This window comes from Gymnogyps californianus, chromosome 2 (assembly GCF_018139145.2).
Source record: "Gymnogyps californianus isolate 813 chromosome 2, ASM1813914v2, whole genome shotgun sequence".
In the NCBI taxonomy this organism is placed as follows: Eukaryota; Metazoa; Chordata; class Aves; order Accipitriformes; family Cathartidae; genus Gymnogyps; species Gymnogyps californianus.
The window spans coordinates 67,214,434-67,237,141 of record NC_059472.1 but is presented as its reverse complement, the minus strand read 5'-3'; the positions used below and the strand labels follow the sequence as shown (position 1 = coordinate 67,237,141).

General features: G+C 38.4%; 1 protein-coding gene across 1 annotated transcript in view; it reads right to left on the bottom strand.

Annotated features, from left to right (window-relative positions):
- LOC127012599 (dynein axonemal heavy chain 5-like) overlaps positions 1 to 22,708 on the bottom strand; it is a 172,072-nt gene that overhangs the window by 61,131 nt on the left and 88,233 nt on the right. The window contains 10 exon segments of the mRNA XM_050890811.1: positions 741 to 959; positions 8,117 to 8,284; positions 10,970 to 11,185; positions 11,559 to 11,839; positions 13,066 to 13,730; positions 15,882 to 16,036; positions 16,873 to 17,115; positions 17,202 to 17,407; positions 18,758 to 19,097; positions 20,086 to 20,292. Of these exon segments, the coding sequence (XP_050746768.1) occupies positions 741 to 959; positions 8,117 to 8,284; positions 10,970 to 11,185; positions 11,559 to 11,839; positions 13,066 to 13,730; positions 15,882 to 16,036; positions 16,873 to 17,115; positions 17,202 to 17,407; positions 18,758 to 19,097; positions 20,086 to 20,292 (2,700 nt within the window).

Genomic DNA, 22,708 nt, shown 5'->3' with positions numbered 1-22,708 from the left:
TAAAGCATCTATCATTTTTGACTGACATATTTTGAAGTACAGCTATGCAAACAAATGCTGAAGTCCTGGCCTCACAGGAAGCAATGGTTGAAGTCAAAGCTCTCATCAATTTTTCCTCTGTGTGAAATCAACCAAGGAATTATCAAAGCAAATAATCAGATGAGAAAAAAGAGTAACCTGCTTCCTCTGGAAACCTTCAGGCTGAAGCCAGAAAAATCTGCATAGGAAAGGTAAATTTCAAGCTCAGTGCAGAGGATAATGATTAGCCCATAATTCTGTAAAAGGCTCCAGTAGAAATCTGAACTTCAAATATAATTCAGGAAATCAGTCAAGCTTCAAATACCTATTCTTGAATACTTGGTGAGAAAAAGAGAGTAATCCTTCTTATAAATATTTTAGGGCAATTATTTAGATTAAGCCTAATTCTTCTTACTAAAGCTAAAAGGAATTTGGCTCCTTGGCTTTAAATCTGAACTTTATCCCAATACGAGCCGTATGATATGACATAAATCTTCATACAGAAGAATTAAATTAACACAAGAAATTGTTTTACTTTGTTAGACACATTAAGTTCAAGCAAAAACCATACATATAACTAAAATAAAGTGTCATATGATATCGAGATGTCACCATGCCTTGAATTTCTTGAGCACTACTGATTGTAGTGCTTGATTATTATGGAGTATTCTCAAAACTGAGCACCTGCTTCATGCTAGAAACCTATTCATATGTGCTAGTACCTTTTCTCCACCTAATCCTTCAATCAGAGCTGTGGCATTGTTCATCTTCCTTCTGCATGCCTCAGCATCATCAAGTAAGGCCTGCTTCTCTTTCATAGCAGTATCATACATGGCTTGTACTTGATCTAGTTCCATTTGCTTCTCATCCAGCTGAATTTGTGCATTATTCAGTTCTGTTTGGGCAGCTGCAAGTCTTCCCTCCTGCAAGGCTAAATTTGCCTACAAACATTTAAAAGTAAAGAGTAGTTAATACCTATTATTTGGCAAGACCAAATGACATTCATTTAATGGCACATACTGTACCGTATTGAGTACTTTTAAAAATAATACATGTTTAAGATTACAGCAGTTTTTTTCCTTTTTTATTTTTCAACCTAAAACTGGAACACAAGCATAACAATAAAGTTATTCAATGCAATCTTAAAATGTTTTAATAATATTTTCAGAATGATCTATTGATCACACAATGATCAATGATTTGAAATCACAATACACTTGAAATAGCTGTATATTAGACATATGAGGCAACCCATACAATGTTTTCTGTAATATATTCTCAGTGCAAAAGAAAATTAAGATTGTCCTCATGGATTATAAAATAATAATAATGATAACAGAAACTACTCTTCTCCTCTCTTTTCCCATCAATTACTTCTACAATAAAAATAGAACAAACGCATTTTTTGCTCCTCTGGAAACTAAAACTCTAGAGACTTTTCTTACATCTCTATATAAATTTGAATGATGAGTTGCCAGTCATTTAAATGTGGCCTCTTAACTTGTATATTCCTAATTGGGGGCGGGGGGGGAAGTATTCTGTGAATTCAGAATGTGTTTCCAAATATATGTTTGCAAAGGATTAGAGACTGACAAAGTTCTTATGAAATTCACACTTACAGATAAAGGTTGCTTCCATTTACTCTGAATATTTGAAACACTTCTTTAAATATCATATACCTTATTTCTATTTTTTCTGCTATAAGACTTATGAAGATGGAAACCAAGAATCTGTAAAAACTGTTTTATTCCAAATATGAAACTTGTCACTCACATTACATCACACCAGAAGAGTAACAGCACAAGGAATCTCTGGGACAACTCTTAGTAAACAGTATAACCATGGGTTGGGTTTCTACATTAGATCTTGACTGAAAATACAGATTTAATTCTTACAAAAATATCCTAAAGTCAGCAAATTCTTCTTGTTTTGCATAGGAAAAAAAACAAAAAAAAAAGAGAGGAGCCAAGATCATATTTTGAGATCTAGGCGTGATAAAAAATGCAGCGTGAAGTCTGGTGGATTTCAAAAGACAGGTCTGCGAGCAGGGAATTAGAGAAGCATATATGTACTAATCAACAAAGTAGTGCTGCTTTATGAGTTACACACCTAGAGAATAGCACTGTCAGCAAAAAATTTGTTTACTGTAGCCACTGTGTCTGTTGACAGATCCTACAGATAAACAAATATTTTATAATGAAGATAAGCCAGCAAAATGGCTGCTCATAAAATTTCCATCATGTAAGAATGCTGAAATATTTTTACGCCACTGTTTATCAAAAAGCACATTAAACAGCATCTCCAAGAGATAAACACTGTTAAATCAGTGAGTCTTGTTAAGACCCAGCTAAGTAGATTTCAGAACCACTGCTGTTATTTTTTAGTGAATCTCGGACTATCAGGAAAAGTTTAAACAGTAAAGGAGTTTTGAGTAGGTGATGTAGTGTTACTGTGTCCTGCACCAGGGGAGAGGTGGGGAAGGTGAGGTAAGAGAGAGAGAAAGAGAGTGCAGGGCTCTTTCTGGATCTTAATAAGAAAGGTCCAACAACAAACGCTTAATAAGATAACTGCTTTAAAAACATCCATAATAAGAAGAGGAACATAGATCGTGAGTAAATCTTACATCCCTTCAGATGCTGGGCACCCCACATTCATGCAGCATCAGACAGAGCCTGGATAGATTTTCCCATGGCATACTGCACAGAACAGATCCTGTCCATGGAGAGAAAACTCTCTCTTTTGGTCATTCAAGCTACTATAAACTCGTCTTATTATCCTGTCTTATTAAAGCAGTTACCTTATTAAGCCATCTGTTGTCAGGCCTTTCTTACTGAGATCCAGAAAGAGCCCTGCACCAGCCCTCTGTCTCCTACCTCACCCCCGCCCCACCTTCCCCAGTGCAGAGCATCCTCTTATCCTTAAACTCTGTGAGGGCTAAAAATGGGAGTAAAACAAAGTTATGACATATTGTTTCATCCCCAGCTGACAAATAGTGAGGTTACACAGAGAACAAGATCCTTGGAGAGCTGGGAAGAACAGCCTAGGCAGAAAAGCTGGAACAGCAGACAACTTACACCTGGCTGTGTGGATTCATATTTCAGCTTGACATTTATCACAGCAGTACGTGAACCTCAATGGAAAAGGATGGCCATGTGAATTCCCAATACATATGAGCAGTGACGCCTTGTAAATATGAAAAACAGACCTCCGTGCAGCAAAAAACTACCCAGAAAGGTGCAAAAGACTGATAAAACAGACTTACCAGTTCTTAAAAGCTCTTAAAAGGCTACCAGCTTTGAAGACATAGGGACAATGAAAAAATATTTCAGATGAGTACAAAGAAAAAATATGTTGTATCCTAACATGAAAAAAACCCCAAAATTATTTACACAAGATTTTACGGGATCTCTAGAAGATGACTTATAATAAGAAATTATTTTACAGACAATTTAACCAAGGTTTTCAGCCAATTTTAGGGTAATCATAAAAAAGTAGTAATACATTTTGGTATTAGTTTGATTTGTAGGCTGCTTAATCATATGTGATGAATAATGGTTGGTTGCACAAGAATGACTGCTACCATACCAGGATGACAAACCTATGTGATTCCCAAAGGCAGAAAGACTACTTGTTTCAGATTACCCTATGAAATCATCACTATTTGCCCTCTCCCTGTCCTTCTTTCCAACTCCATTTTTCAAAATTACATGGGTACAAACATGGCTTTTGTATTGACATCACTGGCAGGTTGGCTGGCACCTTCCTGTGCAGAGCTTTGCCATGAAAGCAGGAGGCAAGTTCTGCTGCCAAGGAGAATCTTCTGCACAAGAAGGCTATTACAGTCGCAAGCAGCTTCATACAAAGATTTCCAGCCAATTACAGGCGGGAAGGAAATGTGTCTCCCAACCACAAAGAACCACTGTGGCCTTTCTAATTTTAGTGGCATTGCTATGTGAACAAGTTTCACACCCTTCATTTCATCCCTCTGAGTCATGCAGCAAAGAAAGGATTCATAATTTGTTCCAGTTGGATGCAGTGTGAAAGCCTGAATAAATGGATTTTACATGAATGAATCATGAGGATTTATGACGTGAGAGCCACACTCTTATCGGCGCTCCCAGAGAGGGGGGGCTACGCTAGAACATGCCTAGGCTTGCATGAGAGCAGCACCTTCAGCCTTGTCTTGCCATTGGCATTGTGGGGAACCACACAGACAACCCTCTCAACAACTGCTCCAGCCAGTGCCTCTGCCTGCTCTCTGCCTGTGTCTGCAGGGGGCAAGTATGGAGACAGTACTTGTGCCAACATGGGCCACAGACTAAATTGTTAAGCAGCTGTTTTGCCTTCTTCCGAGATGCCCTCAGACAGGACTTCATAGCAGGTGGTGAGATGATCCTGCCCCTTTTAACCTTTTTGCATTCCACATAAAACCAGGACAAATAAACACGTAATTACGGTCCACAGCTATACTGTTAAATTAAACATGCCCAGGACCTTTCTCTGGCACTGAAGTTAGCTAGCGTAAAACAGCTCACATTAAGCTCTCGCAGCCTCTAAAACAGTATGGCTGCATGCAAACAGCCTTGTGGAAATGGCCCTTGGACCAAGCTAGTTCCTGAAAGGTGCTCAGAGACTGCTGAGAAAATGCTGTTTAGCCAAGACCAAATTCACACTAGGGATCATTCTAACAATTTAACGGTGCAGATGATCACTTTCCAGTTGAAAAATTCCCCAGTACTGTTTAATTTATTAGTATTGACATAGTCATAAGTTTCTCGTTGATTCATTGCAAACTCAATTTTGCAAAGCACCGAGTATATCTGGCCCTGATCCAAGAAGGCATTTAAATAAAAATGCCTTCTCCAATAAAAAAACTCACACCATTTAATGCTATCCTCGCTCTTGAATGGAATGCCCAGACCAACCACAGATCACTCGGAAGAGCAGCTGTTGCTCAGTAAATTCAGGAAACGTTACTAGAAGTAGGAGAACCCACAAGAAAAAAAGTGGCTGAAACTTTATAGTTCCCCACAGGTAAGGAAGATTTGGAGCGTTCCTAGCATCTCTCTTGTTTCAGGAATTTTAGCTTTCCAAGTTCACTGTTCTTACAGTCCATTGAGCACTCACTACTGCTGGACCAGGCCAGAAGGCTTCTTGCACTTCGACACTGTCACTCTGCTCATGAGCCTCTGTGGATGTGCTGCATGACCACCTTTGCCTTTTGCTTCAGTCCTGTCCTGGGCACGTGGTATCTGACTGACAACTCCTCATGGAAATGCAATCTCAAGCTGCTCCTGTCCCAGATCACCGCAGATTTTTCACATAGATACTCCATTGGTTTTGTATCCACTTTCTCAAAGCCTCAATATCATGATAAGTTTGGATTCATCTTTATTTAGGGAAACATTATAAAAGAGGCAAACACATATAGAGGTTTTGCAGACATTCCAAAGACAATGTTTTCACTTCACCGATCTAAAAAAATTATACACATATACATATGTGTATATATATACATATGTACACATGCAAACAGATCCATGCAGACTGACATTAATAAAATCTTGGCCTCAATTTCTTTGCTATCACTGACCATTCTTTGAGATTAAAACAACCTTTGAAAGGCCCAGAGATCATGCCTCTTATCTGCTTTTCACCATCTCTACTAGCTACTGAAAGATTCTCCATTTTTTCTGTTCAGTTACATGTCCTGACTTCAATCTGTTTTGTTAGGTGATCTAATCCTCCCCTTCACCCCCCAGAGTATATGCTTTCCTTCCACACTTATTGTGGGCCTTGAATTCAGACTGGAATTCTTGTTTTCCTGCCCAGTGGGCATCACCTTGACAAGGACACACTTATTTAAATGGACAATCATCAAATTTTGACACTCCCTGACTGTTACCTCTTCCTCAGGTGCAAGATTTCCTCTTATTGCCTGCTGTGGTTTTTAGTTCAGCACAGAGACAAGTAAAAGCAGAAAAGGCAATAAAGTCTCATATTTAAAACTGAGTTTGACAGGGAGAGTCCTCAATATCAAACAGAATTTATAAACCGTAGACAAACTTCCCTTGATCATCATAACAGCCTAAGGAGAACTTAATTAAAATCACTGGAGACATCTCTAAGGGAAATTATACCCCTATACACAGTATTTTAACTGGAGGCTAACAGAATCATAGCAAAAGCCAGGGCTTCTTCATTCTGCTATTATATTCTTCAACTAATGGATAAATAGCAGATGGTGTTTCAGAATTATCAGGTTAATCCAGCAGGCTTGTTTACTAGGTAACAAGCTAGAGAGGAATGGCTCACGGTCATGCTGAAGGTTTATAGGAAAGTAGCACACACATGGTGATCGCTGTATCACAAGCAACTACAGAGCATTGTATTTGCAGGCAACATTTGGTTATACTTTCTGTGTTTGATTCTAACTAATGACCCTTAGGCTGCAGACCACATATCTAAAGAATGTAAGTATCCATTTCTAGGAATGACTTAATTTTTGCACACTATATTTACTAAAATAAAAGTCACTATTAATTAGTTTTCACAAGTTGTCACATTTAAGATAAATGAGGCACTGAGTCTCAGTTAAGATGTAATTTAAAAATATATTGGATGGGCTTTGCAGGTGTTGAAGGGGATTTATCTCCTAGAACAGCAGTTAGGATAAAGCAGCTTGATTAATTCATTCAGTAAACCTGCTTTTAGCACTGGATGATTTAGCCTGTGCTAGTACTTTACGCAGTTTAATTGTACATTTATTGTCAATTATTTTCTTAGCATCACTCCAGTGCTTCCTGCAATATCTGCTGCATACTTTAAACACTTCCTCCCTCTGTCATCTTCAGTTTTAAAATATTTGTGACTGTTGCTATATCTGACAATAGGCACCACTTTGCCAAGAAATGCATGTTCAGTTTTTTATCAGCTACAGTGTGACGAGAATGTAAATACTTGAATACAAAGTTAAATTTACATGTAATCTTAAGTCATATATATTCAAACAAAAACTGCAAGAGCACTTTTGCAGCTTTCAGAGTTGCATCTGCATATAAAGCCACTATTTCCCCTAGGTCTTGCTCTCTTTTATAGCTCTCAATAGCCACATTTCAAATTCTGTTTTCATTAGTGAACATCCCATTATTTGAAAAGGGAATTGCTACTTATATATCACAGAAATATAGTCTTCTCTTTCAGTTACTTGAATCAAAAATATCACTCTTTTAACAAATTTGAATCAGATCTGTCTAGATATACTAAAAGAATATGCCAAGAGTTTTGAATATACCATTGATACAGTGGTTTATACAATAGGAGACTGAACACAAGTACAGTGGAAGAATGAATCGGAAAAATTCGATTGAATGTATTTCTTCAGAAAAGAGCCATAAAATCCCCTGTAGAAGCAATGATTATAAACCACTATATAAATATTCAAAGTCCCTTTTTTTCAATACGCTCATAAATGAAACATTTCCAAGACAATAAAGCTATCTGTAGGAATGCAGACAATGGTAGCTGATCCCTTTCTACTGTAGTTCAATGCTACAACAGAATTCTATGCCAGGTGACTACTTACTTTATTATATATACACTCACATGTAGCAGTTTGACACTCCAAAGTTTTCTTAGAGAGCTGAATTCCAGCTAAATTCATTAAAGAATACTTCTGTGCCAAGAACGGTCTCTCCCAGATTCTACCAAGATCACAGTGAGTATGCTGCTTTCCAGGCCAGTAGGACTGAGGAGAAGTTTTCTTGAAACCATAGTGCCTGGCACCAACTCTGAGAGCAGAGACAGTATCAGTATCTCCCACTTGCAGATAGTCAGGCTCTATAAAGAACCTGTGTACTAAGGCTCCCATTGAAAACTGACTGTGTTCACACAAGTAACAACTGTACCACACGGTAGCTGTGTAAGGGGAAAAAACTGCCGGGACATATTTAACCTCTATGTGCTTTACTTCACAACCAGACGCGAAGAAACAAGAATCTCCTGTAACTCGTGATCTTTTTTAGCCAAAATAACACAACATTTTTTCCACTCCACTATAGTCAACCCTCAGAAAAATAAAATGAGTAATATGAAATACCTTAAGAGGAAGAACTTCTTTATTAATACCATAGAAGTAAGCCATTGCTTGTGTCCATGAGCAAAGACCTGCTACATTTCCACACACTTTTTTGGCAGTCTCAAGATTATAATCCTCCATATCCAAATAAGGCTCTAAAAGCTCCACAGTTTCTCCTGTAATTGAGTCCTAGTCAATGGAAAGGAAAAATTGTTTTTTAAAATGGATTTTAGAATAAAGTCTGCTTCACAGAAATATTTTTCTTTTTAAAAACATGGTGCTACCACTTCTTACAGAAGAAATGAACAAAACAACACTGTTGCCTTTCACTCTTATAAAGGACAGATCAGTTGTTTTTTGTGAAGTCAAGTGAAAATAGCTCCTACTTCCATTGCAACAGATTGACTTGAGTTTGCATTTAATATCCCTATGTGACCCATAAGATTTACAGATGTTACTTGTACTCATAGCTCCATGACAACTTAACCTGATCTAAGTTATTGCTGTTACAGCACTGTACCTTCTTTCCTCTCATCCTCAACCAGATGTTCTTGCCCCATCTTCAATACCGTCACCAATGCTCAGTGGCTAGTTTGGAAGCTAATACGATAGAAATCTAAGTGAGCAAACTAGTGATTAGTTCTCTTCTAGGCTAGTTCCCTGAACAAGCTCACCATGGCATCAGACAGGCACCAGTGTGAACACAGCTAAGGGAGTCAAACATGCACCTTTAGGAAGGAAAAGGGTGAAACTGCAAGGCACTGACTTCACTTCACTGAAGCTAATCCTTTTCCTTAACTGTAAAAGCGATTTCTTTCAGCTGTTCACTTCATTATTCTAATCTCAGATTTTTTCCCCCCTTCACAATCTGTTGAGAGCACGACAAGCCAGATCTTTGATGATGGTGGTTAATCTATAATTATGTAAGTGTCAGAAGAAAATGGAATTCATCTCCTTAAGCAATGTAGAGAGTAGAAGAGCTTATACGGGGTAACAATGGTTGCTTAACAATAGAGGCATTAATCTTCCTTTTTTTTGGCAAGGTATTAATGCCGTTCTTTTAATGCATCTAAAAATCATCTTCCATTCATACTGTTAAGCAATATACCCTTTTCCTGCTTTTCTGCATAGCAAAAAGGACTGTTTTGTACTTGTCTGATCCCTAGCTACTGTAATAACAAAGACATTCATTGTATTATTCCTTAGATCAGACATGGTGATGTTTTCACTATGAGCATTTGCTAAAATGTAAAATAGTGCTGGACAAACATTTTGACTTTTTCATTCTCCTACTCAAAATTATGAGCTAGCAAGCTGGCAAAGGTGAAGGAAAGACCAATCAGCAGTGGCCTAAATCTCTGTTCAAGGGCTTGAAAAATGTCATGGTTTTCCTTCTAAGTAATGGATTTTAAACCCAAGGAACTATTTCATCCACTAATCTTCCTTGCCTAAAAAAATTAGGAAAGAACAAAAATCTCACAAGCAAGTAAGCAGTGTAGTCTACTCAGAACTCCAGGCATGATGAGCTTTCTTCTCATATATACTCAATCTTAGAAACAAGACATGAGGCAGGAGGACAGCATGAGAAGTACCTTATCAGGGATAGAAGTAGTCTAGTGTTCTTCACCACATTAAGCGGTAACTCTTCCTGCAAGAACTCAGTCCCATAGAGGTTGTTCTGACTCCTCTGAGTAAAGTTAAATGTGTTGCAAACTACCAGCAGTAACACATACACTATTAATAAGTGCCCAAACTGGAAGCCTCATTAGAGAGAAGCGTGAGTAAGGAGTGCATAATTAGTCCCCGTTATCTTTAAACTCATTTCCTCTTCCTGTTTAGTGAAGATAGCACTTGGAAAAGTGACCAGATTGACAGCCCCAGGAAGAGACTGTCTACAAAGGCAGTGCAAGTTTCCACATGGAGCCTTGTCAATATGGCTTCCTGGGAGAAATAGCTCCTGGGGATAGTGAGAATCATGGTTTCAAGCCTCATCTGCACAACAAAAAAACTCCAGTAGCTTAGAAAAGGCATCAGCAAAATGCACAGCTGAAGCAGATTAAAAAATCAGTGTACAAATGAACGAGTATGTTCTGCAAAGTTGCAGAAAACCCAGGTTTTGCCAAAACCTGCTTGGCCTTCTGGATTTTAAAGTTGGGCCATGATTCTGCCATTCTGTATTCCAGCCTAGCTCTTTTTCTGGTCCAGCTACCTGTGACATCTTTCTTCTCTTCCCTGCAGAGAAATTTCCCTTGTCTCACAGTTCAGTGAATCTTGCTGTAAACAGGACAAGTTTCTGTCCTGACAGAAATAAAAACCTGTGTTTGCTTTTATTTTTCTTACAGTTGATACTAAGGTTCTCAGTTCATTCTGCATTTCACTTCTTTTCTAGTGAAAGAACCCCGAAAGTTCCCAAATATCTCAGTATTTTTCCTGACAGGATGCTCATTTTCTTCTGTATTTCCTCCTAGCTCCACACCAAACAATTCTGGAGATGGAGTTCTAGAGTGCCTTGTATGCAAACAGGCCTGGTAGCACTGGAAATGGTGAGCCATTTGAAAAATCAACAATGAGTTCTTTTAAGGCAAATTCCTACTGAGAAGCAGGAACTGCCTGAATAAAGATAACACTAAGCTTCTCAAGATTTGATCTAGTGCTTGGGATACTTGTGTCTGCCATCAAAACTGTGTGGCCCAGGAGAAAGATTACTGAAATAATGAACCATGAAAATGGAGAGGAATACTGTCATGAAGGTACCTACAACTATAGGTACACAAAAGCCTCATCTGTTTCAAACTACCTTTGAAGGTAGAAGACACTTTCACATGATCTCTAAAGATAGTTATAGGAGTAATAGTGCCACTATTAACTTCTTACCTTCTGGAAAGTAAGCAGCATGCTAAGAAATCCTGAATTATTCATTAGCTTCAGAGCCTCAGTCCATGATGGCTTCACACATGGGCGTTCTTGATCAGGTGTTACTGAGTCTATTTTTCTTTGGAATAAAAGTAACACACAATCCATAATTCGCATTATCAAGTGAGGAGGTTTACCCAGTTTGCGAACAGTTGCAATGTCAGAAGGTTTTATTGTCTGAAAAATTAAAAAAGAAAATAATCCCTTTATTTAAGCAATAACTTGATGGTGGAGAAACATGTTTTTTGGGAGGACTGTATATGTAATGCAATTGCTGCTGTTTTGCAGGTCACTCAGAAGCAGTACTGCAGAAAGTTCTTAAAGGTAGTACCACTCAATGACTGCTCTATTACCTGACAGTAGAGGAGGTACTGCCCATCTTACCTCTCCACTGCCTCAGTTTTCAGGGTTTTTTCTACATGGATTAACAGGTCAGTGCTAGTCCTTTCAATATTTTTTTTTTCAAGTCAGAATCATAAGTCATGTTATTACAAATAAGTCATTAACTACATGTATGTAGTTATCTTTGTAGAATATCTTTGATTCTGACCTGCAGGGCTGCCTCGGCTTCTTCCAGTGCAGGTCTTGCAGCTTCAAGCTTCTCTTCTGCTGCTGCTTTATCAATGGCAATGTCATCCACAATGGCCTGAGCCTTGTCTTTGACCTTTTGGACCTGCATTTTCACCTTTTCGGCAGCTTGGGCTTTCATAGTTACTTCCAATAAAACTTCATCAGCTTTTTTTGAAGCTACAGCCAAATCCTTCTCCTTCATCACCAACTCTTTGGAGAGCTGATTCACTGAAACCTCAGCTTCCATCAGTTTTGCAAGACCTGTGTTGAACATATTCCATTTAAGCAAACCTCAGTGAAGCAATCTGGATACTTAAAATAAGTCGCTCAGATTCATATTTAGGAAGCCCAGTGAGTGATCCCATTTGTTGAACACCAAAATTAAGCAGTAGTAATATCCATTTGCTATTTAATTTTTCTTTTTTTTTTTTTTTAAATGGGTAAGAGTCTTCAGAATCTGTCACAATCACTTGTTTATATTCTTATATATGAGAGGGACACTAAATATTAAACACATATTGAAAAGCATTAGTACTGTGAATGGCACTCTTAAGAATTATGTGTGAATTTTCAGTAATCCACAGGACCATAAGAAGTACTAGACTATACTCTCTGTACAAAACAAAGAGGAGGAACCTGGCATCCTGAGCAATGCAAGTGAAGACACAAGGAGACTAGGCTAAGCTTCTAAATTCAACATTACATGAAGGTCCAGATGAGATGGGAGTAAAAGAAACTAAAGATTCTTGAGCAATACAATACTCTAACATTTTTACCAAACGATGAGAAAATCACATAGAAAAACTAAAAGTATAAAAATCCTTATATATAAATGCATGCGTCTAAATGTAAATGCATCATGTAAATCTTTCTAACCCTCAAAAAAAAGCACGTATATTCCTTCCAGGCACCCAGCCACCCTCTACCTATGGAGATATGTGTACATAGCTCAGTTCTGCAATTGGCAACAGTGGGAAAAGAAACGGTTTAAGTTCACATTCACTTCCAAACACCATTCAGTTTCGGAAACTGTTGGTTTACTGTGTATGACCTTGTGCAGTGCAATATTTTGGAAATTTTACATTTGGCATATAACTGTTTCCTTAAAAGATTCTTCAGAGGGACAGAATCTGAACATTTACTTACCTTCCCTCAGATTTACTTTTAGCATATCTAAATGTAAAAACTAGGATCTCAGTAGTTCGTTGGCATACATACATGTCAAAGCAGGAGTTTCAGGTATTTTAACTGCTAACTAATACTATTTTCAAAACTCATCTGCAATCTGCAACATTCAGAAAGTTCATTGAAACAAAACCTCTGCATATTTTGTAATCAGACACAACACAGCTGAAAACATATGAGTCTGCTTCCAAATGAAAGTGAGCTAATAATTTAAATCCATACTTTCACATTCTTTTACTCAGATTCTTCTCACCTTTTTACAAACAAACAAACAAACAAAAATCAAACAGATTTTACAGTACCTGTTCTCATGCGTTCAGACAAACTTCCAACATTGGCAAACTTCTCTTTGTAAATAGCTTTGTAGCCTCCAATGAAGGACAGGTAAGATTTTGGAGTCACAAATGTTCGTCGCCTATATCGTTCAAAGTATTCAACACATTTTTCAGCTACAATATCTTGAAATGTTCCCATGGTGTTAACAACACTCTGTTTCACTTCATCTGTGCACTCAATATGATAGGAAGCTAAAAAATGCTGTGCAACTGCTACAAGAGCATCTTTAGGCCAGCGCTGGAACCAGTCCATGGTACAGCCTGAAATCAGACCTGGAAATTTGAGTGCACGAGTTCTGAATTTTTCCCCAACAGGAGAAAAACAAAGAACTACGTGCAGGTTATTACGAACTCGAGCAAGAAAGTAATTATAAAGATTTTCACCAGTGGGAGTACGCCTTGGGTACTCCTTCTTCATTGCTGGTATCAGGTCTTGTGTGATTTCACCTATTTCATCTCGTGCAAAAAGATTTGAGACTTCACCTGAAGCCAACACAATATTCATGTACTCAAGAAAAGATTCATCTCTGATTTCATTGTCTGTGAATATAAAGACAATGCCTTTTCCTTTTTGCCCAGCAGTGCGGTACAAGATTTTCAGATCATCCAAAAGGTTGTTGGTGGCATATGTTCTGGGACAGAAAAGGATTAAAGAGAGAACAAAAAGTTACTGACCATTTTAGGAAATATCTATCATCTGGCTCAGCTTCCTTAAGGCAAGAAAAAATCTACATAAGAAATTAATACCATATCTCCTGGTTTCATTTTTTTAGGGTTTTTTTCTTAAACATTTTCCCAAAGTGAATGATCAGTACCATAAATCACGGGAAAGGAGGTGAAATCAACAGAATAACATGCTGGAAAAAAAGCTGGTAAGAGAAATACTATGTCTATGGTAATTATGATGCTGCTTTGCATCCCTACAGTTTTCAGATGTAAATTCTTTATTAGAACTGTAGGTTAATACAGCTGGATTAAGTTGTCAAGTAGGTTCTGATACCGGTAACCATTATGTAAATACAGCTGGATTATCTTTCGAAGATATTGAGAACAGGTTAAAGGAAATCACTAAGAGACAAGAAAAACAAAACTGAGGTTTTTATTGTGTTATTTGGTTTAACTGAAATCAAGCCCCAGAAATGATGCTTGAACATTATCTCTTGGGCTGATCAACTCTGCTGCAAATGGAGACTGTGACTGGTTCTTTCATCACGCCTCTTATAGCTGGTGTACACAAGTAAGATTCAGATGAAGTCCACACAAATTCAACTACAGATTTCAGATTATGGAATATAAAATGAAGTAAGGTTAACAAAATGGCAGATTTTGTCCATTATGTTCTTAGGCAATTAAAGCTGAAATTAGGAACCTCTTTTCTTTGAAACCAGTTCCTTATTTCCAAGAATCTCTTCAAAGCCATAAGTAATACTTGCAATACACACATGACCCATTCTTCAGTATTTGAAAACAATACTCTATTTTTATATAAACTATGTCATACAGAAAGCCTCCCAGTTCTCTTCCAGCTGCATCTTACCACTGCTCTATAAATACCCTAATGCAAGCACTGCAGAACTTGTAAAACAATCTAACTTTTTAGTTTGCATGTGTCAGCTACGGTCATTACAGTGATTTGTGGTATTCCGATAAGAACATAAGAATTTCTCTACTGAGTCGGAATAGCAGCCCATCTAGCTCAATACTCTTAACACCAGCAATGGGAAATACTACTTAGAGAGAAAACATGAGTCAGCATCCACTCTTCACTGCTCCTTTCCTTCTTCCCCCTCCATATGCATAGCCGTTGTATTAGGAATGTTAGAAGGTATGTCCATCTTGTCCTCTCGGTATCCATTTATGAACCTGCTGATACTGTCTTCCTCCACAGCCTCCTGTGGCAAGTTACAAAAGATGACTATCCACTTTGTAAATATACACTTTCAGCTACCTGCTTTTAGCAAACGAGCCATTCCTAAGTGACTGAAATATTTATTTGCCTTATTAATGCATTTTGAATCTTGCAAGTCTAGGGACTCTGTTCCATGACTCTATACTTTTTTCTTTCCTTCCTTTTTTTGCTCCCACTGTTTCTTCCTTCTGCTTCTGGAACACAGGAAGAGGCTATGATATGTCTGTCTTTCTCTTTCCTTTCATCAGAAACCTCATACCATTGTTCAAGGACCTGATATATCTCTCTAAGGAAGATTTCTCTGTGTGTTGAGTAGTTTGCAGAGTGAAATACACACTGCCAGCCCTCAGTGCTTACCCCTGTAAACCCTATGTCAAAAGAGAAACAGATGGAAGGCAGTAGTTACTCCCAGTCACTTCAAATTTCTACAAATTACTCAATTGCAGCACTACAAACTATTAAGTCATTGATAGCAGTTGTAATAATACAGTCTGGGTACATAAGCATCTACAGAAAAAGTTACTATTTCCCCTGGCCATCAACATTTGCCCACTACGCAGAATACACCAGCAGATTATTCCATGTTATCTTTAGTGCAAACTGGTATTTTAATGGGATTTCACAAGGGTGCATTGCAGATTCAAATGCTGAAGGAAAGACAGATTTCTTGTCAATAGCATAAAGGCAGCAAAACAAAGACTCAGGATCTGTCATCTATAGACTGTGCATTTGCACAGATGCTTTTGATTGAAAATGTAGTTTACAATGAGGGATAAAATGTTTGACAGGTTTGCATTTCTTTAAGTTGATTGTGAGACCTTCATTTCTATGGCAAATTAAGGAGCAAATGTCTATGTACACTGCATTGTGTTACCTTGTTAAAGTAATCTGAAAGCTCTCATATCCAGCAATATATGACGCTAGTCTGGTCAGACTCTGTTTTCCAGATCCACCCACACCCACCAACAATGCATTTCCTTGTGGAGTACGAACAATCCTTGATATTTTAATCAAATGGATGATTGCATCCTGTGTATTGAGAGAAAAAGGGATGAAAAGATTTAAAAACAATATAATATATATTCAGCTAGAAGCACATCACCAAGCAACTGCCTCTCAACAGCTAGATGAATTCTCTGGAGCCTATGCCAAAGACTCAGTCCTGTACTCATCAAAATCAACAAGAGATTTCCCCCTGACTTCAGTGGGCAGCAGGGCTAGCCCAAGAGAAATGTCCTTGTATCAAGCTCATATGAAGCAATGTCATATGCAGTGTTTGTACTCAGCAGAGCTGAGGGCATGCCCCTTAGGGGACAGAAGGAAAAGTAGAAAGGATGTGGATTAACACCCTCCCCCAACCTTTTAGCTGAGCTATTTACAGGCTCTCTAAATAGGCTGCCAAAAGCAAAATACAAGTACACTATAGACATTTCTTATTCAACTGCTGTATTTATCTTAGAGCAAGAATTAATCTGAAATGCCCTAAAAATCTATCAAACCAACCAGTCTAAAGCTGAAGAAAGCATCATGCATCAAGAGACCTTTGAGAAGAAGGTAACTTTCAGAGATGCAAGATGACATTCACAATGTGCACTGTAGAAACAAATGAGTTGTGCTTTGCATTATGCAAGGCAGGAGAAAGAAAGATGAGGAACTGCAAAGAGATAGAATAATTTGTGGGAGCGAAGGCAGCCGGGAGACAGCATCATGGCTTTATAGAGTTTATTTGTAAGGCTCGTTGGACACAAGGCTAGCCATTCTGAGCCATATCCAAAATAATTTGATAGAAACATACAAGATCCATGTATCAGTAAGTGCAAAAGACCAGGTATTTTCTGTATTAATACAATTACAGGCACTAATACCTTGAAAAATACTAAATCCATCTTTGATCCTCTGATGGTTTCATTATACTGTTGCATGAACATTTGTAATCTTTCAGCCAAATAAACCAAAGACGGGATAGGCTCGTAAATTTTAGGAGCCTTCAACTCTGCATCATCAGGTTCATCTCCAGTAGCTTCTGGGACATCACGCAAGAAATCCACAAAGTATAATTCTGTGGATTTATCTTCAAACAGATTTTGACCATGTTCTGCAGAAGCAATCTACAACAATACATTAAGCATTGCTTTAGTAATGAAACATTTCATTGGCCTCTTCTGTGGCAAATACTGGAACACTATTTGCCTACCTTCTTCATCATATCTTCAAACCAGTCTTTATCACTTTGGCTGATGAACCTGTCTGCAATAACACGTCTGCATTCATGCTGGAACAAGGCTACCAAAACACTGATGCTCTGGCAGACTTCAGAAGTAACTGTAAGTATTCCTTGCCAAATACGACTGAGGTCTCGTAAATTAAAGATGTAATGAAATTTAGCTGGGTTGGTAACATCTACAAAATAATGTCATAAGCTATATTCAAATAACTACTAAATAAAAATATTTACTATCTGGTATTAAATGAATATGGAAAATTTCACAAACTTCAAAATCAATATTGCATTAAAGCAGAAATACATGCTTGGCATTTAAGAGGCAACAGTAAAAATGAAGAAATGACAGTAGCAATGACCAGCTCTTTAATTTCACATAGATTTCACTTGAGTTTCTTTGAATCTTTCAAGTCCCAGGAACATGCATTGAAGGGTAGCCAAGACAGGTTAGTTAACAATGGCATTGAAGGCCACAGTAAAAATGTCAGCATTGTTTAAGCTGTGGTGTTGCTCCTGCCCTTCTTTCCAGATCATTTCTGTCACTCTCTTTTGTCCTTTCCAAGAACATGTGAGGAAAAGTTCATAAGGAAAAGTAGATAAGGAAAAGCAAAGAAAAGAGAGAAGAAAAATGAGAAAAGAGGATTTGAAAAAACGAACAACTTAGCAAAAGCTACATTTTCTCTATAGGCAGTTAATTAGCAGTAATAAGCACCATTTCTGTTGAATATACTGGTCAATAGTTGACTGGCCAATAGTTTCACTAGAATTCTCTCTATTTCTCTGTGTAAGCCAAGTTTATGTCTACAGTTGAGTTGTTTGGGAAATTCGGACCAACCTTTTCTGGACTAGAAAATATCATTTACCAAATACCTGCCTATCCCTATCTTTCCACCACTCTCTTCCACTTTTTTCATTAGAAGATCAAATTTCGCATGCATTTCTATGCTGTAGTTTTACTCTTAACTTTTCAAATTCATTCTACACATAAATTTTATTTTCTATTTCAAAGCAACATTTGCTTAGGAATTGCAGGTAAGCATTTTTACAATCTGTTTGAAATGGAAGAAGTAAATATTTAGAATTTACTAAATACTAGAATTCATTTGTTTTGAACCGATTCCCTCTCCGCCTAATTTGACTTCTTTGCTTTAATTCAGATCTTTAAAGTTTCTCACAATCCCAAACATCTTTACAGAAGAGTCCTATTTAATTTTTAATTTATGGTTCCTTATGCCCTTGACATTTTCTGAACCAGAAGACCTCTAAATCTTCCTATCAGCTATGCTTACTGTATTATACTTATATAATGTAATTCTTATATTAGCTATAGAAGGCACTGCATATGATAATGTTTTTAGTCAGGTAACTAGGTGCCGATAGCAACAAATTCAGAACAGAGGCATCAACCAGCAGTTATACATACACGTCACAGCTTCACAATATGAAGTATGAACTCACATGACAGTACAAAAGACCTGAGTGTTGTTGCTTTGTCATGGTACAGATGTTTCAAATGCTTCTTAACAAACATAATTTTACCTTTGCTTTTGTCGTTTGCCAAACCTTTCGAGTTGTAGATACTAATGCTGAAGCCAGTTTACATATTTCTGCAGGGAAATATCGTTGTTCACAGAAATAGCCTTCAGCTATTGTTCGAAATATTTTGTCAATAGAGGAACTGGAAGGCAGTGTGCAGTTGTAGATGGTGAACTGGCGTTTCAGGCGCTGTGGGATGTCGTTCCGACCTCCCCCAGGGTGAATCATAGCAGCTACAAACTGGATGTCAACCACATTCGTGAATTCTCCTGGCTTCTCCAAATTGTAGAAACCTTTCTGTTCCATCAGCTGTCTTACAATCTCATTGGTGATCTAGTTATCGCAAAAAAAAAAAAAAAAAAGAAATGGAGCAGTTAAGTCTTTCAGGGTTCTCAACTTAAAAAAAGGAAAGAGGAAATGTCCAGTATAATAAATTAGTAGACAGAAGGAAAGACATCTCTTATCTTTCTTAATTTCAGGTATTCTGCTGGACACTTCAGCAATTTATAAAGCCATGCAACATGGTACCAAGCGCTCTGATGCAGTGCATTGGCTGCATGTAAGCTTCACGTGCTAAGTAGTTGTGGACATGAGGTCAGATATTCAATTGGATTTCCACAAATCAGTCTAAGAAAATTCAGCACTTCAAAGTTTCAAGGCAGACTATATTCAGATTGACATAGGCACTTAGATAGTGACAAAGAATGGTTAGTTTAGCACAAAGTAAGTCACACATTCATTTGTATAGAGGCAGTGAAAGAACAGGATTACAGAGCTATACTGGGAGCAGGAAAATTACTTTTGCTCAGCAGTAATTTTTTTTATTTTAAGTCACATTTTCAGAGTATAGGTCTATAAGTATTCATTTATCAATACCTCAAGACATCTCACTAGTCTTGGATGTCAACTGTGATGTTAGATTTCACCTAATAATAACTGTACTTTAAAGTCCAGAGCAGATGGAATAAGGAAAGTGTCTCTGATTGCTTCTTGGATTTGTGTGCTTCCTTTCCCAGATTGGTTCTTAGTACAGCTGGTTTGGAAATTCTGCAAGCTCTGTATGTAACCAAAACAAAAGGCTTAAAAGCTACAATGATTGCACCAAGTGGCTTGATGCCGACCCTAATCTTTTGGGGCTGACAGTTTATTACTCTTGGCAAAAACTGGCTTGGGGAAATTGCTTTTAGTAGACGTACTTGGTCTAGTCCACATTATGAAAGTTTTTTCTAAACTTTCCTATTTTTGCAACCCACAGATCAGCATTTGCATCAGCAGCAATGGTAAGACCACCAATTCCCAAATGTTAACATTTTCCTTTTACCTGATCACCCCATTCATTAATCACAGGCATGTTGATGTCATCAATAAAGACAGTCATTTTCTTCCCTGCCGGAGGACCGTATGTGGTGCCCATTCTTTTATCTATGTAACTTTCTATGCTCCTTTGGAACATACTTGGCAGAGTTGCAGAAGAAAAGTTTAGGCATTTGGTCAAGTGAACATCAGGATCATAGTTGCTTGTGTAATCCTGCAAGATAAACCAATTTTAAGTAAAGTGCACCAGTAACTCCAGATGAATTCAGCCAAAAGGAAACGCAGATGCTCAGCAGCCCTGCAAAAATCAGACATCTACAAAATCTCAGTTCTGCTATTAACTTCAAAATGTCAAACAGCAGTTTATTTAAGATAATATACCATCTCCAAGCTGAAATTCAAACAAACTCTCAGTTAACATTTTGCATAAAGTTTCTAAGTATTAAAATTGATAAGCTTTTAACTGACTTCACAAAGTGTTAAAACAAGTAGACGCTGACAACTCAAGATGCAAATAAACTTTGCATTATCAATTGTCAGGGTTTTTCTACATTCAAGTTGTTAGTGATGATCTATTACAGCAGTCTGCAAGGAACAAGTGAAAAATCAAATCCTTTTTCACTTTTACACTACAGCACCATATCTTGCAACAAAAGCAGTATAAAGGAACGGTAGTGTAAAATTAAACCCAGCTACATCACATTTACTGATAGTTATCCTCTCTTAATGAAGAAAGGAATCCTTGAGTTTTATCAATGCATATAATTCTCACAGCTGCTGAGGATGCCCTAAAGCAACAAAGTTCCACTTTTCGTATTTAGTGAGGTTTCATAATAGAACAGGAAAGAAAAAGATGTAATCCTGGAGTCACACCAAGGTGTATATATATATATATATAAAGCATGCAAAATATTTTGTTTAGCAAGAGTTCTGCAACATAATAATAGTATTTAAAATTCCAGATTTCCAACATTATTTCTTTTTAAAGATTCAATTTTTCTGCAATGATGACAAAGTTGAATATCATTTAAATTCTTATCTTTATAACAGAGTTGACTAGAAATGTTTCCATTTTGGTACCTCAGAAAAATAAACCTATATCATGGCTGATTAAGTGCTCTGAGAACAACTCCAGTGAGACTTACACTCTGCGTGACAACAGAAAGGAAGATACAGCTAAGCCCCCTCAAAATATTTTGATGAATATTGTTAAACTGTTAATTTTGTTGATACAATGTTGATACAATGATCTCAGTTTAAGAAAAGGTGCCCTTCAGAAACAGGTTTTTCTCAGACATCACACAAATGACAGTCTACACATGCAATGTATATACAACAGTCCTGTATTTGATGAGTACTCTTGACAGCTGATGGGTTGGTACAAGTTATTGCTCAGACCTCTCCTCAGGGCTGCAACAGTTTGTACAAAACTAATGTACTGGGTGTAGGTGCCCAGGTGCTGGCAGCAGGGGCTGTGGGGCAGCCCCTTGCGAGAAGAGGACGGGACTTCCCCATGCCAGACACAGTCGGTTCCAGCCAGGTCCAACGGACGCACCAGAGCCACTCAGCCTGTGTAAGAAAGGGCAAAATGCCGCCTGGCAGTTGAGAGAGAGAAGTGAGAAAAAATGCGAGAGAAACAGCCCTGCAGACACCAAGGTGAGAGCAGAAAGAAGGGCAGGAAGTCCTCCAGGAGAGATTCCCCTGCAGCCCATGGAGAAGACCATCGTGAAGCAGGTTATCCCCCTGCAGCCCACGGAGGACCACGGTGGAGCAAATATCCACGCTGCAGCCCCTGGAGGTCCCCACGCCACGGTAGGCGGATGTGCTCTGAAGGAAGCTGTAGTACGTGGAAAGCCCATGTCAGAGCAGGCTCCTGGCAGGAGCTGAGGCCTGTGGAGAGGAGCTGATGTGGGAGCAGGTTTGCTGGCAGGACTTGTGACCCCGCGGGGGACCCACGCTGGAGCAGTCTGTTCCTGAAGGACTGTGCCCCATGGAAAGGACCCATGCTGGAGCAGTTCATGAAGAACTGCAGCCATGGAAAGGACCCACGCTGGAGCAGTTCGTGAAGGACTGCATCCTGTGGAAGGGACCCCATGTGGGAGTAGGGAGCAGCGTGAGGAGGAACGAGTGGCAGAGAGGAGCTGTTATGGACTGACCACAGCCCCCATTCCCCATCCCCCTGTGCTGCTCGACGGGGATGAGGTAGAGCAGTCAGGGATGAAGGAGTGAAGGTGAGCCTGGGAAGAAGGGAGGGGTGAAGGGAGGGTGGTTTTAGTATTGTCTTTGTTTTTCACCATCCTATTCTATTTTTAATTAGCAATAAATTAAATTAATTTTCCCCAAGTCAAGTCTGTTTTGCCCATGACGGTAATTGGTGAGTGACCTCCCTGTCCTTACCTCAACCCCTGTCCTGTTGAGGAGGGGGAGGGAACCAGTGGCTGGCTGGGGGTCTTGCAGCTGGCCAAGGTCAACCCACCGCAACTATGAATATACAACCATTCAAAAACCACACCTGTGTTTTATTCATTATGGCATTTCAGAATCTTTACATGGTAACAGCAATATTCCACAGTACATAAATGAGAATTATCTTTGAAAAAGAAGAGGTTATTTAATGGGATTACTTTTGT